Source organism: Piliocolobus tephrosceles, chromosome 1 (genome assembly GCF_002776525.5).
Source record: "Piliocolobus tephrosceles isolate RC106 chromosome 1, ASM277652v3, whole genome shotgun sequence".
Classification (NCBI taxonomy): domain Eukaryota; kingdom Metazoa; phylum Chordata; class Mammalia; order Primates; family Cercopithecidae; genus Piliocolobus; species Piliocolobus tephrosceles.
The window spans coordinates 173,948,348-173,964,150 of record NC_045434.1 but is presented as its reverse complement, the minus strand read 5'-3'; the positions used below and the strand labels follow the sequence as shown (position 1 = coordinate 173,964,150).

Here is a 15,803-nt window from a genome sequence, read left to right as displayed (position 1 = left end):
GGGATTAATAACCAGAATATATAAGAAACTGAGCAGCGAAAAAAAAAAAAAAAAACCCAAATAATCTGATTTCTGATTTTAAAATGAGCAAAAGATCTGAATAGATATTTCTCAAAAGAAGAAAAAAAATGGCCAAAAGATGTATTTCTTAAATGCTCAATGTCACTAATCAAATCAAAACCACAATAAGAAATCATCTCAATCCAGTTAAAATGGTTTTTATTAAAAAAGACAAAAAATAATGCACACTGCTGAGGATACGGAGAAAGGGGACTGCTCATATACTGTTGGTGAGAATGTAACTTAGTATAGTCCACTAGGAAAAACAGCATGAAGGTTTCTCAAAAAAAAAAAAAAAAAAAAAATAGAACTACCATTTGATCCAGTAATCCTACTGCTGGGTATATATCCAAAGGAAATAAAATCAGCATATTGAAGAGATGTCAGCACTCCCATATTTATTGCAGCATTATTCACAATATCAAAGCTATGAAATCAACCTAAGTGCCCATCAGTGGATGAACGGGTAAAGCAAATGTGGGAAATAGACACAATGGAATATTACTCAGCTATTAAAAAATGTAATCTTTTCATTAGCAACAACATGGGTGGAACTAGAGGACATCATGTTAAGTGAAATAAGCCAGGCAAAGAAAAACAAATATCGCATGTTCTCACTGATCTGTGGCAGCTAAAAAAGTTGACCTCACGGGTGTGGAGAGTAGAATGGTGATTACCAGGGACTGGGAAGGGGAGAAGGGAATAGAGGGTGAAGAGAGGTTGGTTAATGAGTAGAAAAATGCAGTTATGAAGAAGGGATAAGTTCTAGAGTTTGATAGCTCAGTAGGGTGACCATAGTTAACAAAAATTTGTTGTATATTTCAAAATAGCTAGAAGAAAGATTTGGAATGTTCCCAATATAAAGAATTGATAAATGTTTGAGGCAATATCCTAATTACCATGATTTGATTTACTATACATTGTATGCATGCATCAAAATATTATATGTACATTAGGAATATGTACAACTATGATGTACCAATTTATCGAAAAAAAGGAAAATTTAAATTACTCAAATTGAAACTGTTATGAATAATTTCATAATTGAAACATTTTTGTCGAGCATATCTCTACTGTCAATATCCTTAAAATCATGCATAAACAAATAGAAAACAGTTTATCAATAGCTAGTTTTATAAAAGAACAGTGTTAAAAATTCCACATAACAGCCATAATAGAAGAGATAATATTCTAAACACAAATTTAAAATTATTTTTATCTTTATTTTTCTTATTTTGTTGCCAACTCCCATTTACATGAACCATCACTTCAGGCCTGGTCATTAAAATTTGGGCTAATGCTGAAATACAATAGTGATGTGAGAAACACACAACCATACAGAGAATTTTAAATCTCCTGAAAACAGAAGAAATTTGGAATAAATGTAGAAGGTACTAAAAGGAAGAAAAAGCATCCTCTAGGGCCCTGGGAATTGGCAGGGCTATCATAACAAACGTCTAAAATGTATTAGAAGCCACACAATATAAAAGCAAGAAGGAAATCTTACGGGTAGTTGATTCCTTCCCTACTCAGCTCCCCAAACCAAAGATGTTGGAAATAAGGGGTCATTTATTCAGTTCTTGATAAGAGATTTCTTTCAAATGAGTTTCAACTTAAAGGTGATAGAAGACGTGAGACAACTATGATAGATAAGCTGATACCTGGAAGATAACAGAGCAAACTATATTTTCCCACTCTGTAATTCCTGTAGAAAAACACTGAATACCTGCTAGACCTCATGGCTGAAAACCTCAATGTGTGTATAGACTTTAAAAAAAGTATTGAGTGACGAGCATAATTTTTCTTGAGGAAAAACACAAAGAAATAACTTATATCTCTTTATTAATGTTCTCTATTTGATGATTCCTTGTCATACTTCAATTTTTTAACATGTTTTCCTTTAGCTCTGAATGTAGCTGCTTTGAAGTGTGCTGAATCTAACATCTCGAATTCCTCAGAGACAGTTTCCAGTAATTCATTGTTCACATATATGGGTCATACTTTCTTCTTTCTTTACATGTCTCAAAGTTTTTGTAGAAAACAATGTTTTAGATCTAGTTGAGACTGTAGAAACTCTGGATTCTTTTCGATTCTTTGTTCAATGATTTGCCTGGACTGATACTGTGAACTGTTTCTTCACACTGCCCAGCTCCTTGTGTCTGTTTCTTTATTTTTTTAATTGTTGCTATTTTATTTTATAGGTTTAGGGGGTGCAAGGACAGTTTTGTTACATGGCTATATTACATAGCGGCGAATCAGGGCTTTTAGCTTTTAGTGTACTCATGGTTCAATAGTGAACGCTAACCAACAGGTATTTTTTCAACCCCATCCCACCTTTTAGAATCTCCAGTGTTTATTATGCTTCTCTGTATGTCCATGTGTACCCATTGTTTAGCTCTTATTTGCAATGAGAACATGCGGTACTTGTCTTGGCTTCTCAGGGGCTACCCCGGAGTTAGCATAGCTTAGTGGCCAGCAAATGTCTAGTGAGAGCCAGTAAACCTATAAGGCTTCCATATTTTGCCAATGGATCTATATGTGGCTTTGGTAGTATATTCAAAGTTTATCTAGTTTACAAGTCTGCCCTGCATTTTACTTTCTGCCTTCACAAGGCTTCACATTCAATCATAAATTAGTGGCTCATTAGGGCCTTCACCAGTATCTCGCATGCATATGTATAGCCTTATGCATAAACATAAACTTCTAGCCAACCAGGAATAAGTAGAATTTGATATCAAGGCCAGCCAACTGTGGCTATCTTCTCTCGGATCTTTACTGTCTGCCCCAACCAGTATTAAAACTTCAGGCCTCCTATGCTTGTTTGCCAAGTAGTACTAAAACTTCAGTCCTCCCTTCCTTGTTTGCCAACAAACCATTATTGTTTCTCTTAATGGAATTTCCCATGCTCTGCTCCATACAGTTAGTTATTTCTGGGAGCAGAGCTGCCAGTATTTCAACATGACTTCCCTAGTAGAACTTTTGTGACATGGAGCTAGGGGGTGGTAGATGGGGATGGAACCTCCAGGTTATAATGTCACAGGCTCTAACTGTTCTGATACTCAGTAAATTTTTTAAGTTAACTTTGAAATTGATACATAATATTTGTACATATTCCTAAGGTACGTATGATATTTTGATGCATGCATACAATGTGTAGTGAATCAAATCATGGTAATTGGGATATCACCTCAAACATTTATCCCTTTTTTGTATTGGAAACATTCCAAATCTTTCTTCTAGCTATTTTGAAATATACAACAAATTTCTGTTAACTATGGTCACCCTACTGGGCTATCAAACTCTAGAACTTATCCTTTCTTCATACCTGTATTTTTTCTACTCATTAACCAATCTCTCTTCACCCTCTATTTCCTCTTCCCCTTCCCAGTCCCTAGTAATCACTATTCTACTCTCCACCTCCATGAGATCATCTTTTTCAGCTGCCACATATGAGTGAGAACATACAATATTTGTCTGTGCCTGGCTTATTTCACTTAACACGATGTCCTCTAGTTCCACCCATGTTGCTGCGAATGAAAAGATTTCATTTTTTTAAATAGCTGAATAATATTCCATTGTGTCTATTTCCCACATTTGCTTTACCCGTTCATCCACTGATGGGCACTTAGGTTGATTTCATAGCTTTGTTATTGTGAATAATGCTACAATAAATATAGGAGTGCTGATATTTCTTCAATATGCTGATTTTCTTTCTTTTAGGTAATATAACCAAGAAGATTTTCTTGATAAAAGCTTCTCAAATTGTTATATGCTTTTGATCAATTCCAGAAGTTCTTAAATTGTTGTTTTTGACAGTTCTGTTCAGTTTGTTTCTTTGGGGGAAAAGAATTTGCTGAGCTCCTTGCTCAGTCATTCCAGAGATTCATGCAAACTTCTTCATGATGCCTGTGTCAAACAGCATCTGTAGAGGGTTGATAGTAAGTCAAGACTTCAAACTCTCTCTTGACTTCTGCTGACAGAAACCTCAAGGCTGGCAAGGAGGTGATTACTTTGAGTGTAGTTCCCCTAATCTTTGACACGGAAAGCAGAACAGGAGGACTTCTTGGCCTGGTACATAATATTACTTGAGATAAAACTAAAATAATATCCTAATCATTTCAATAGCTTCTGGAGCTAATATCAAAGATACTTTTCTAAAAGTCTTGAGGGACTGACCACTTCATCCGATTGATTCAAGTGTATATATAAGAGAAGCAGCAACGATTATAAAGTGACCTCAAAAATGTGTAAGCAGAACTTTTCTGACACTCTGCTTAACTCTCATTTGAGAGGTACCAAATTGTTCAGGGTGATCAAAAGCTTAATCAATAACACTGCTTGGTGAGCTGAAAAAGGAACCAATATTGGGGTTTATGGCAAACTTTAAATTGACAGCAGCACTTTTGAAAATGCAGTATTTATCTACCTATGTCAGAATTACCCATGACATCCCATTTTTAATTTTATTGTATTTATTTTGTAGAGACAGGGTCTTGCTCTGTTGCCCAGGTTATTCTCAAACTCTTGACCTCAAGTGATTCTCCCACGGGGGCCTCCCAAAGCACTGGGATTACAGGCATGAGCCATTGCACCTGGCCCCATGATATCTCTTAAAATACAGATTTCCATGTGTTACTTATATATAAGAACCAGCATCTATGGGGGTAAAAAGTGGAAATCTATATTTTTAACAAACAACTTAGATAATTTGAAAATGAGGCTCTTTCCTGTATCAACTCTTCTCACTTCTTGTCCAAATTAGAATTAATTATATGGGTTAAGCACCCAAAATCAGGATGCTAATCCATATAACAATTTAGGGAATATGCCTTCAATGAAGAATAACAAAGGGTAAAAAATACTCTTCCTCAGGGTGTGTACCCTCTGAATCTTTCTTTTCCTCTTTGGATTGCTTCACCTTCAAATTTACCTATAATAAACTATTTACTTTAAAGAGAGGCCCAGTTGCTCCTTGCTTGGGAGGCAATAACTCTGAGAAAGGAAGTCACACTCCCACTTATACTCTGTGTAAGGGGCATAAGGAGTCCTCACATGTTCGTAGATGGTCTAGCCTAGCTTACCAGAGTAAAGATCAGAGATTTGAATGCAAAACCCAAGTTACCAATTAAAAAATATTCCATTCTTTGAAGCTTTGTTTGTTCCTCAGGAATCTCAGGAAGGTGAAAGCTATATATTACAGTAACTAGTGGTATAGCATCCAAGAATTCAAAGAACCTTTGGCTGTATAAATCCAAAATTTACAGTTTTTAATACTGCATTAAATTTATGTCAGTTGACACAGAGCTGTCAAAAATCTTGATGACATTTGCTCATATAAACTTGTACAAATGTTATTATTAACATTTCTCAAATTTTAGATGAGAACAGAATTTGCTCTTACAGAATTTGATCTCAAATTATTAAAAAAGGTTGGCTCATGGTTTAAAATTATAAGAACTGTTTTTTATATTAGAATAAATACATTCTGAAGTATGTGAGTTTTCAGGGCAGACAAATTTTAAGTAGGATGAAAGGCATGACCAATAATTGACTATATTTGTTTTTACACATAAGTTCCAGTAATGCAAACATATTAAAATTTTAATAGGAATTTACAGTTAAAAAATAAATACTAATTATCCTTTTGAGTCTAAATTTCCCACAATTTCAGCAGATTATAAAACAGTTTATTTTATAGGAACTATGAGAAGGATATACATATATTTCATTCATACCTATACTCGGGGTCACTGTCATAGGCAGAGTCTCTATATAAAAGACTTCTTTTCAGTTCCAGTTCATCATCTTTTTCCAGGTCTCTCTGGTCTCTCTCATCCTGAAAAATTTTAAAGATTTCCATTAACTCATTATCTCATTGTCCCCAAAATGATGCTTATGTTTCTTCAGAAAATGCTCTTCCCCTCCCCTTATAAATTTTAATTTATAAGAAACGGAATTAAATGCTAGTGTTTCTTTGGGGGAAAAAAAAGGTTAAGTGAGGATTTACTATCCTTTTCAATAAAACTATACAGTTTTATTATAGTTTTTGCTAATATTGCTTATCAAAGATTAGGTATCAAGTAGATACCTCTTGAATCCATAAAAATAGAGGAATGACTCCTGTGTCATGATATGTAAATTAATATTATCTTATACATTGTTATATGAACTCAAGAGATTGTACCTGCATTCTGAGGATTAAGTATTTGAGAAAATTATGTAGATACAAGCATTCTAACATGCAACTATGACTTACAAAGGAAATGGCTTAGACTTATTAATCAAAAGCCAAAATGCAGTAACAATCCAGAAAAGGCAAAAATGAAAGGCAAGGTAACTGGAATGAAAATATATGGTTACCCCCACCTTGTATGGGCAGCCTGTTCTTAATTTCTAATAGATACATATAAGGACATAAGAAAGAGTATTCTGAAGAGATGGCTTCGTTAACTATAACATTCACAGTTAAGTTCATGTGTGGTAATGGTATATAATTTAATACCAAATGCCTTTCTCAACTACTAGCGAATATCCTTGTGTTCCTTAGTCAAACAAGAAGAGAAACAAACAGAACTGATAACAAAGTAAACTAGTAAGCACAAATAAGGATTAGTATTAGTAAGGGGTTCATTCATTTGATGTAAGAAATCAGCTGAATGCACATTGTGAAGAAAAATGATTTTAAAAATTTGCTGATGGCATGAAACTAGGAAGACAGCATTATGTGTAAACATGTGTGCGATAAATAATAGAGCTTGTTTAAAAATCACAGAAAATATGCATACAAATTTAGAATTGTTATAGTTTCTTGGTTTTATCATTATGAAGCAACTTTTATTTCTATAATTACTTTTTTTTCCCTTAACTTCTTTTGGTCTACTATTCATATAGAGACAACCACTTTCTTTTAGTTAGTGCTTTAATGATATATATTTGTCCTTTATTTTCAGCCATTCTTTATTATTAGATCTTTTTCCTGCATGGCATATTACTGGATATTCCTTATTTTTACCTATTCTGAGAAGTCAATGAAGTGGAGCATTTAGTCTATTATCAAAGAAAATGTAATTTCCTGTAGTGAGTGTGAAAGCCTTGGCAAAGAAATGAAATAAAAAGGATAGCTGTCTTAAAGGAGTAAAAATACAACTACTAAAACTATTCCTGTAGAGTGTTGATGCCTATCTAGATCAAGGATATCATATAGGGGAATTCAGACCTGAGAAACAAAAAGGAATAGATTAGCTTAAAGGTTATTCCTTTCAAATTTTCAGACTGTATTTTGTGATATTTTATAAATATATAATTACATATAAATACAATTATATATAATATATAAATACATAGTTAATAGCTTATAATAAAGTGTGATCCTTGTTGCCTCCTTGTGTTTGAATAACTTGCCCTTTGAAAAAATAATCTATACAAGGACTCTTACAAAAGATGGGTCCTTGTATAGATTATTTTTTCAAAGGGCAAGTTATTCAAACACAAGGAGGCAACAAGGATCACACCTTATTATAAGCCAATAACTATGTTTTGATCTTTCTTGCTTTGTTGCATATCTTGTAATTTTATGTTGACATCTGGAAATTTTAAGTAATATGTTGTGACATATCTGGAATGAATATTGCCTTATTTATCTTCTGTCTGTCCTGTCCGCTGGTGAATGTGGGATACTGAGGTCTCTATTATATTGCATATCTATTTCTTCTTTCTATTCTATCAGTTTTTCCTTATATTTTTGGGATCTTTTTTAGGTGCACACATATTTGTAATGGTCATATCTTCCTGATGGTTTGGCCCTGTTGCCATTATAAAATATTTTCATTTGTCTTTAGTATGAAATTTAGTAAGAAAAAATTCTCTTAAAGTCTATTTGTCCAATATTTGTGTAGCCACTGCAATTCTCTTACACTGTTGAATGGTATGCTTTTGTTTCCTTTTACATTCAACTTATTTGTGCCTTTGAATCTAAAGTGCATCTCTTGTAGACAGAGTATAGTTGAACCATGATTTTTATCCAGTCTCCAAAATTCTACCTCCTAATAGGAGTGTTTAATTTTTAAAATATCATGAACTACCTATAGGTATGTTTACATACCTATAAGATTTACATTTGCCATTTTGCTATTTTCTATGTCTTTTTTCACTTCTCCATTGTTGCCTTCTTTTGTGTTTGATATTTTCCAGGGTTTATTTTTTAATTCCCTATACACTGTATTTTTGAGACATTTTCTTAGTAGTTTCCATGATGATTACAAATAACATCTTAATACAGAAGAATCTAAGTTTAGATGATAGCAACTTAATTTCAATGGGATATGGAAACTTTGCTCTTACATGTTTACAATCTCTCCCCTTTTCTTTTAATTGCTATTTTTACACAAATTACATCTTCATATAATATGCTCCCACCAACATATATTTATAATTATTGTTTTATGAGGTCATCTCTTAAATCAGATAGAAGAACTAAAGAGTTACTGGCAAAAACTGTATTTTGCCTATCTTTTATATTTACCTAGTTACCATTATCATTGCTCTTTATTTCTTCATGTGAATCTATACTACTGCCTAGTGTCCTTTCACTTCATCCTGAAGGGCTCCTTTTAGTATTTCTTGTAGTGCAAATGTGCTAGTGATAAATCTGGTGTTATTTGAGAATGTTAATTTATTTTATATTTCTGAAAGACAGTTTTGCTGGATATTCATGGTTGAGAGTTCTTTTCAGTACATTGAATACATCATTACACTGCCTTTTGGACTTCATAGTTTCTGATTTAAACCAGTTTTAAATCTTACTGGAAAATACATTTATGTGATGAATCCCTTCTCCCTTGCTGCTTTTAAGATTCTCTTTTTGTCTTTGGCTTTTTTCAAAACACTTTTTTTCTAGATACAGAGTCTAACTCTGTCACCAGGCTGAAATGCAGTGGCGAAATCACAGCTAAGCTCACTGTAGCCTTGAACACCTGGGCTCAAGTTACTCTCCCGTTTCAACCTTCTGAGTATTAGGGATTACAGGTACTTGCCATGATGTCCGGCTTATCTTTGGCTTCAGACTTACGGTTTATAATGAGCCTCAAGTGTGGATCTATTTGAGTTTATCTTACTTAAGAGTTTATTGAGCTCCTTAGATAATAATTTTCTTCAATTTGGCAAGGACCATTATTTCTCCAAATATTCCTTCTGTCCCTTCCTTTCTCCCTCTTTTTCTGGAATTCTTATTACAGGTATGTTGGCATGCTTAATGGTATCCCACAAATCCATATATGTTCATTATTTTTATTCTTCTTTCTGTTCCTCACACTGAATTATCTCATTTGACTTGTTTTCAAGTCCAATAATATTTTCTTCTGCCTGCTCGTAGGGTGCTAATGAGTCCTTCTAATAAATTTTTCATTTCTGAATATGTACTTGTCAACTTCAGAATTTTTATTTGGTTATTTAAAAAATAGTTTATAACTCTTGATTGAAATTTTATATTTTATGAGACATAATTCTAACACTTTATTTCTTTATGAATGCTTTCTTTTGGTTCTTTGAATAAATATATTTAATGTAACTGATTTATGGTCTTTGTCTAGTGAGTTCAATGTGTAGGATCCTCAAGGACAGTTTCTATTCATTGCTTTTTTCCTCCATTTCTGCTGTTTATTGTTGTTGTTTATTCTAGTTCTTAGTTTAGTGATTTTCTGACTTAGTTCTGCAAAGTCAACATTCCTTTCTGTGGTTGATCACTGATATCTCTATTCTGTTAGCTGAGTCATCAAGTCATTGGACAGACATTTCTATAAATGCTTAGAACCATTAAGTCTTCCAGTGTTTGCTGAGCAGCTCTGCATGTTGGGAGTACACTTTCAACACTTAGCCTAAGCCTTAACTTCTTGTTTATGCAGAGCCTTAAGGTAGGTTGGAACTGAAAGCTTTGGACCTTCTTGTCTTTTCTAATCAAGTACATAGCGCCTTAGACATATGCACAGTCCTACAAATATGAGTGGTCTTCTAAAATCCCAGGAATATGTGGTATCTTTTCAAAGCCCCCTATAGACACACTCAGCTTTTTCTTTGAAGGTTTTTGATTGGTCTATTGTTTAACTCAACTGCTATTCACCATTTCAGTTTGCAGTGAGGTTTAACAATTGCCTGTAATTATTTCTTTTAAAAATGCCCTCCACAGCAAACATTTTGCACTGGCAAGGCTCTCACTCAAAGTGGGGTCTTCCAGGCAATCTCCAGACAAGTCACATAATGACAATTCTCTGGGAATGGTCTTTGAAGACACTCTAACTTTATTTTACCTCTGACAGTGCCTGCCAAAATTTTGGTTTTCACTGAGATTGTGACATGTTGGTTATCAAGACTAATACGCAGCTAGAGAGCAGGAGATGGGACTAGGTCAAGTTAAAATGCCATTAAAACTTACTGTCCCCACCAATATTCAGCTGTTTTCCATGCTGAAGCATTTGCTTTAGTTTCTAGAGACAAAGCGTATAAACTTGTGAGAGCCCCCTAAGACTATGGCCCCAAGGAGTTTTTTACTCTCATGCTGTATTAGTCAGGATTCTCTAGAGAAAACAGAACCAACAGGATATGTGTACAGTTCAAAGACACCAATACTTCATTTTTCAACAATGAACAGAAGAATCAGGCAGAAGATCAACCAGTAAATGGAAGACCTAAACAACAATGTAAATCAACTAGACCTAGCAACATCTATAGAACATTCCACCCAACGACAGCAAAATACATATTCTTTTCAAGTGCATATGAAAAATGCTACAGGAGAGACCATACGTTAGGCTATAAAACAAGTTTCAATAAATTTGAAAGAACTGAAATCATACAAAATATGTTACCTGGCCACAATAAAATGAAATGAGAGAATAATAGCAGAAAAAAAATTGGGTAATTAATAAATATATAGAAATCTAACAATATATTACCAAATGATCAGGTTAAATAAAACATCACAAGGGACACTAGAAAATACTTCAAGAGAAATGTAAATTATGACAAAACATATAAAACTTAATAATGAAAATGAGGCAGTACTTCTAGAGAAACACGGCTTTAAACACCTACATGAAAAAAGAAGACCTCAAATCAGTAACCCAAAGCTTTCACTTCAAAAACTACAAAAAGAACATCAAATCCAAAACAAGTAAAATACAAACATTAGAATGGAAATAAATGAGATCAAGAATAGAAAACCGGATAAAACCAAACAAAACCAAAGTTGCTTCTTTGAAATCATAAAATATTTGGCAATGTTTTAGTTAGACCAACAAGACTCTAATTACTAAAATCAGTAATGAAAAATGGGACATTACTAGAGGTCTTACAGAGACAAAAAGGATAATAAGGAAATATGTGAAATAATTGTAAACCAAAATAATTATAGAATTGTCTACAATGGTATCTATAATGAAAAGAACAAATTACTAGAAAGATAAAAGCTATTTAAACAGACCCAAGAAGAAACAGGAAATCTGAATGCACCTATAACAAAGAGATAATTAGTAATCAAAAAAACTTAAAGTAATTAAAAAAACACAAAGAAGAGCTCAAAACCACATGGTTTCATGGCAATATATATGTAAGAAGAATGAACACCAAATCTTTACAACTTCTTCCCAAAAATTTAAGAGGAAGAAGAACTCACGAACTCATTCTATAAGGTCATTATTCCTTTGATACCAAAAGCAAAGATAACACAAGAAAAAAAAAACCTGAATACCAATAAATTTTATGAATATGGATGCAGAATTTCTTAGTAAAATACTCGCAAGCCAAATCCAGCAAGACATAAAAAGGATTATACACCATAACCAAGTGGGAATTATCCAAACAATGCAAGGTTGACTCATATAAAATTCAATCAATGTAATAAGTCATATTAATAATAATATTAATATATTAATAAGTTATATTGGATCCTATCCAAAATGATAGGATCATCTCAATAGATGCAGGGAAAGTACGTGACAAACACCAACAACACTCAAAAAAGTAGGAGTAGAAGGAACTTCCTCAAGATGATAAACGCCATCTGTAAAAAACATATAGCTAATAGCATACTTATTTGTAAAGGAGTGAAATCTTCCCCTTAAGATCAGGAATAAAACAAGAATGGGCGCTCTCCCCACTTCTATTCAGCAATATATTGAAGGTACTATCCAGGACAATTAGCCAAGAATATGATATAAAAGAAATCGAGATCAGAAAGGAAATAAAAACATTTCTATTTGCAGATGATTCTGTATTTAAAAAATTCCACATATACACACAAAATAACTATTAAAGCTAATAAAATAAGTTCAGCAAGATTGCAGGACACCCTTCCATCACAGAACTTTGTAATCCTATTCACTGCAGAGCCCTGTTGACCCTGCACCGCTGCTCTAGCACCTCCAGACTAACACACCTGGGGATTGTGTACAGGCACTGCTCAAGCCCATGTGGAATTAACACATGAAAATGCACTGTATTCCTAAACACTATCAATAAACAATCTGAAAATAAAATTAAGGAAACAATATCATGTACAATAGGATCAAAAATAACAAAATACTTAGGAGTAAACTTGATTTTTAAAAAGCTTAAAATGAATACTGAACTACAAAACATATTTAATAAAAGATGACCTAAATAAATTTTTAAAGTGCTATCTTCACAGATCAAAAGATATTTAAACAATTATTATGAAGAAAGCAATATTCTCCAAAATGATCTAGAGAGCCAATACAATTCCTATACAATTCCAGCCACAGTTTTCATGCAAAAATTGAAAAGTTGATCCTAAAATTCATACAGAAATGCAAAGGACCTAGAATAGTTATTCTTGAAAAAGAAGAAAAGTTGGAAGACTAACAATTCCTGATATCAACATTTACTACAAACTACAAAAGCCATTGCAATCAAAATAGTACGATAATAGCATAAGGATAGACATATAGATCAATGAAACAGAATTGAGAATCCAGAAATAAACCCATACATTTAGAGTCAATTGATTTTTTTTATAAAGATGCCAAGACAATTCAGTGGGGGAATGATCTTTTTAACAAATGGTGCTGGGACAACCAGATTTCCACATGAAAAAGAATTAACTTTGACTCCCTATCTCACACAAAATACAAAAATCAACTCAAAATTGATCAATGACCTAAATGTAATGGCCAATACTGCAAAACCCTTAGAAAACATAGGCATAAATTTTTATGTCCCTAGACTAAGCAACAATTTCTGAGATATCCTAAGCAAAACCAACCAAAGAAAACATAGAAAAGTTGGATTTCATCAAAATTTAAAAAGCATTTATGCTTCAAAACACAGTATTAGAAAGTGGAAGACAAACCATGAATGGAAGAATATATTTGCAAACATTATCTAAGATGAGACTTGTACCCAGAATATATAAAGAGCTCTCAAAATTCAATAGTAAGGCAGATAACTATAAGCAGCTAGTGAGCGCCTCTCTCATGGAGAGCAATCAAAATAGCAAGGAAATACTAACACTTCAAGTAGATTGTCTAAGAGAGCACAATGAAATTCACCAGAGAAGCCATGAAAATCAAGGAAAGAAGACAGTGAAGTCAGGCAGCCCTCCAAGCAGGACTGGCGCAGAGCTAGGAAAGGTTCCCTAAAGCAGGGAAGGGATGGCCAAATAAGAGATCCTCAGTATTCTACCCTTCCATCACAGAACTTTGTAAACCTATTCACTGCAGAGCCCTGTTGACCCTGCACCCCTGCTCCAGCACCTCCAGACTAACACGCCTGGGGATTGTGTACAGGCACTGCTCAAGCCCATGTGGAATCCCACAGGCTTGTGATCCCTGAGCATCCTGGTGCCAAATGCTGCACCCCGCCAAGAAGGAAGGCCAGGCACTTTCACATGCCCCAAAGACAGATACCACATTCACAGTATGGAGAAGAGGGCAAACAATGCACTGCACAACTTCCCACTTCCACTGCTCCCTGCAGAAAAAGGTACCCCTGCCTTAGTGTCATGCCCCCAAGTGCAGCCACCCTTCCACGTCTGTGGTCTACCACTGCAGCTCAGCATTTCTCTGAAAGCCCAGCCCCCAGAGGCTGTTGATGAGTCCTTTGTCTCCTACAACAGTCACCACCACTGCTCAAATAGTCTCAAAAGGACAAATCTAAGAGATATTGGCCTTAAAGAGGAGGTAAAAAAGAGATGGGGTAGAACATTTATTCAAAGGGATAATAACAGAGAACTTCCAAAACCTGGATAAAGATATTGGTATTCAAGTACAAGAGGGTTATAGCACACCAAGCAGATTTAACCCAAATAAGACTACCTCAAGACATTTTATAATCCAACTGCCAAATACCAAAGATAAAGAAAAGATCCAAAAAGCAGCAAGAGAAAAACAAGTAACACACAAATGAGCTCCAAAACATCTGGCAGCAAGCTGACTTCTCAGTGGAAACCTTACAGGCCAGGAGAGGGTAGCAACATATATTTGAAGTGCTGAAGGAAAACCTTTTATTGTAGAATAGTATATGTGGCAAAAAGATCTTTTGAACATTAAGGAGAAATAAAGATTTTCCCAGACAAACAAGAGCCGAGGGACTTCATCAACAGTAGACCTGTCCTATGAGAAATGCAAAAGGGAGTTCTTCAATATGAAAGAAAAGGATGTTAATGAGCAATAACAAATCATCTAAAGGTATAAAACTTACTGGTAATAGTAAGCACACAGAAAAACACAGAATATTATAACACTACCTGTGGTATATAAACTATATAGAAATACTAAAAGATGAACCTATCAGAAATAATAAAGACAACAACTTTTCAAGACATAGACAGTAAAGTAAGATAAACATAGAAACAACAAAAAGTTAAAAAGCGGGGAGATGAAATTAAAGTGTAGAGTTTTTATTTATTTTCTTTTTGCTTGTTTGTTTAAACAATCAGTGTTAAGCTGTCATCAGTTTAAAACAAAGGGTTATGACATATTTGCAAGCCTCATGTTAACTTCAAATCTAAAAACATACAACATAACGCAAAAAATAAACAGCAAAAAATTAAAACACACTGTCAGAGAAAATCACCTTCACTAACAGGAAGACAAGAAGAAAAGAAGGAAGATAAGACCACAAAACAACCAGGAAACAAATAACAAAAATGGAGAAGTAAGTCTTCACTTATCAATAACAATACTGAATGAAAATGGACTGACTCTGTAATCCCAGCACTTTGGGAGGCCAAGACGGGCGGATCATGAGGTCAGGAGATCGAGACCATCCTGGCTAACCCGGTGAAACCCCGTCTCTACTAAAAAAATACAAAAAAATAGTCGGGCGAGGTGGCGGGCGCCTGTAGTCCCAGCTACTCAGGAGGCTGAGGCAGGAGAATGGCGTAAACCCGGGAGACGGAGCTTGCAGTGAGCTGAGATCCGGCCACTGCACTCCAGCCTGGGCGACAGAGCAAGACTCCGTCTCAATAAAAAAAAAAAAAAAAGAAAGAAAATGGACTGACTTCTCCACTTAAAAGACATGAAATGGTTAAATAAATTGAAAAAAAAAAAAAAAAAAACAATAGTCAACAATTTCTTGCCTACAAGAAACATACTGCATCCATAAGGACATACATAGACTGAAAACAAAGGAATGGGAAAAGATTTCATGCAAATGGAAATCAAAAAAGAGCAGAAGTAGCTAAACTTATATCAGATAAAACAGATTTCAAGACAAAAATTATAAAAAGAGAC

At 34.2% G+C, this 15,803-nt stretch overlaps 1 protein-coding gene across 8 annotated transcripts in view; it reads right to left on the bottom strand.

Annotated features, from left to right (window-relative positions):
• SPATA6 (spermatogenesis associated 6) overlaps positions 1-15,803 on the bottom strand; it is a 186,516-nt gene that overhangs the window by 33,395 nt on the left and 137,318 nt on the right. For 7 of the 8 annotated variants that reach the window (XM_023187716.1, XM_023187715.1, XM_023187718.1 and 4 more), the window contains one exon: positions 5,796-5,896. In XM_023187716.1, coding sequence (XP_023043484.1) covers positions 5,796-5,896 — 101 coding nt within the window. Of the gene's footprint in view, positions 1-1,333; positions 3,983-5,795; positions 5,897-15,803 lie in introns of those variants that run through there. The other variant, XM_023187717.2, reaches the window with a different exon arrangement.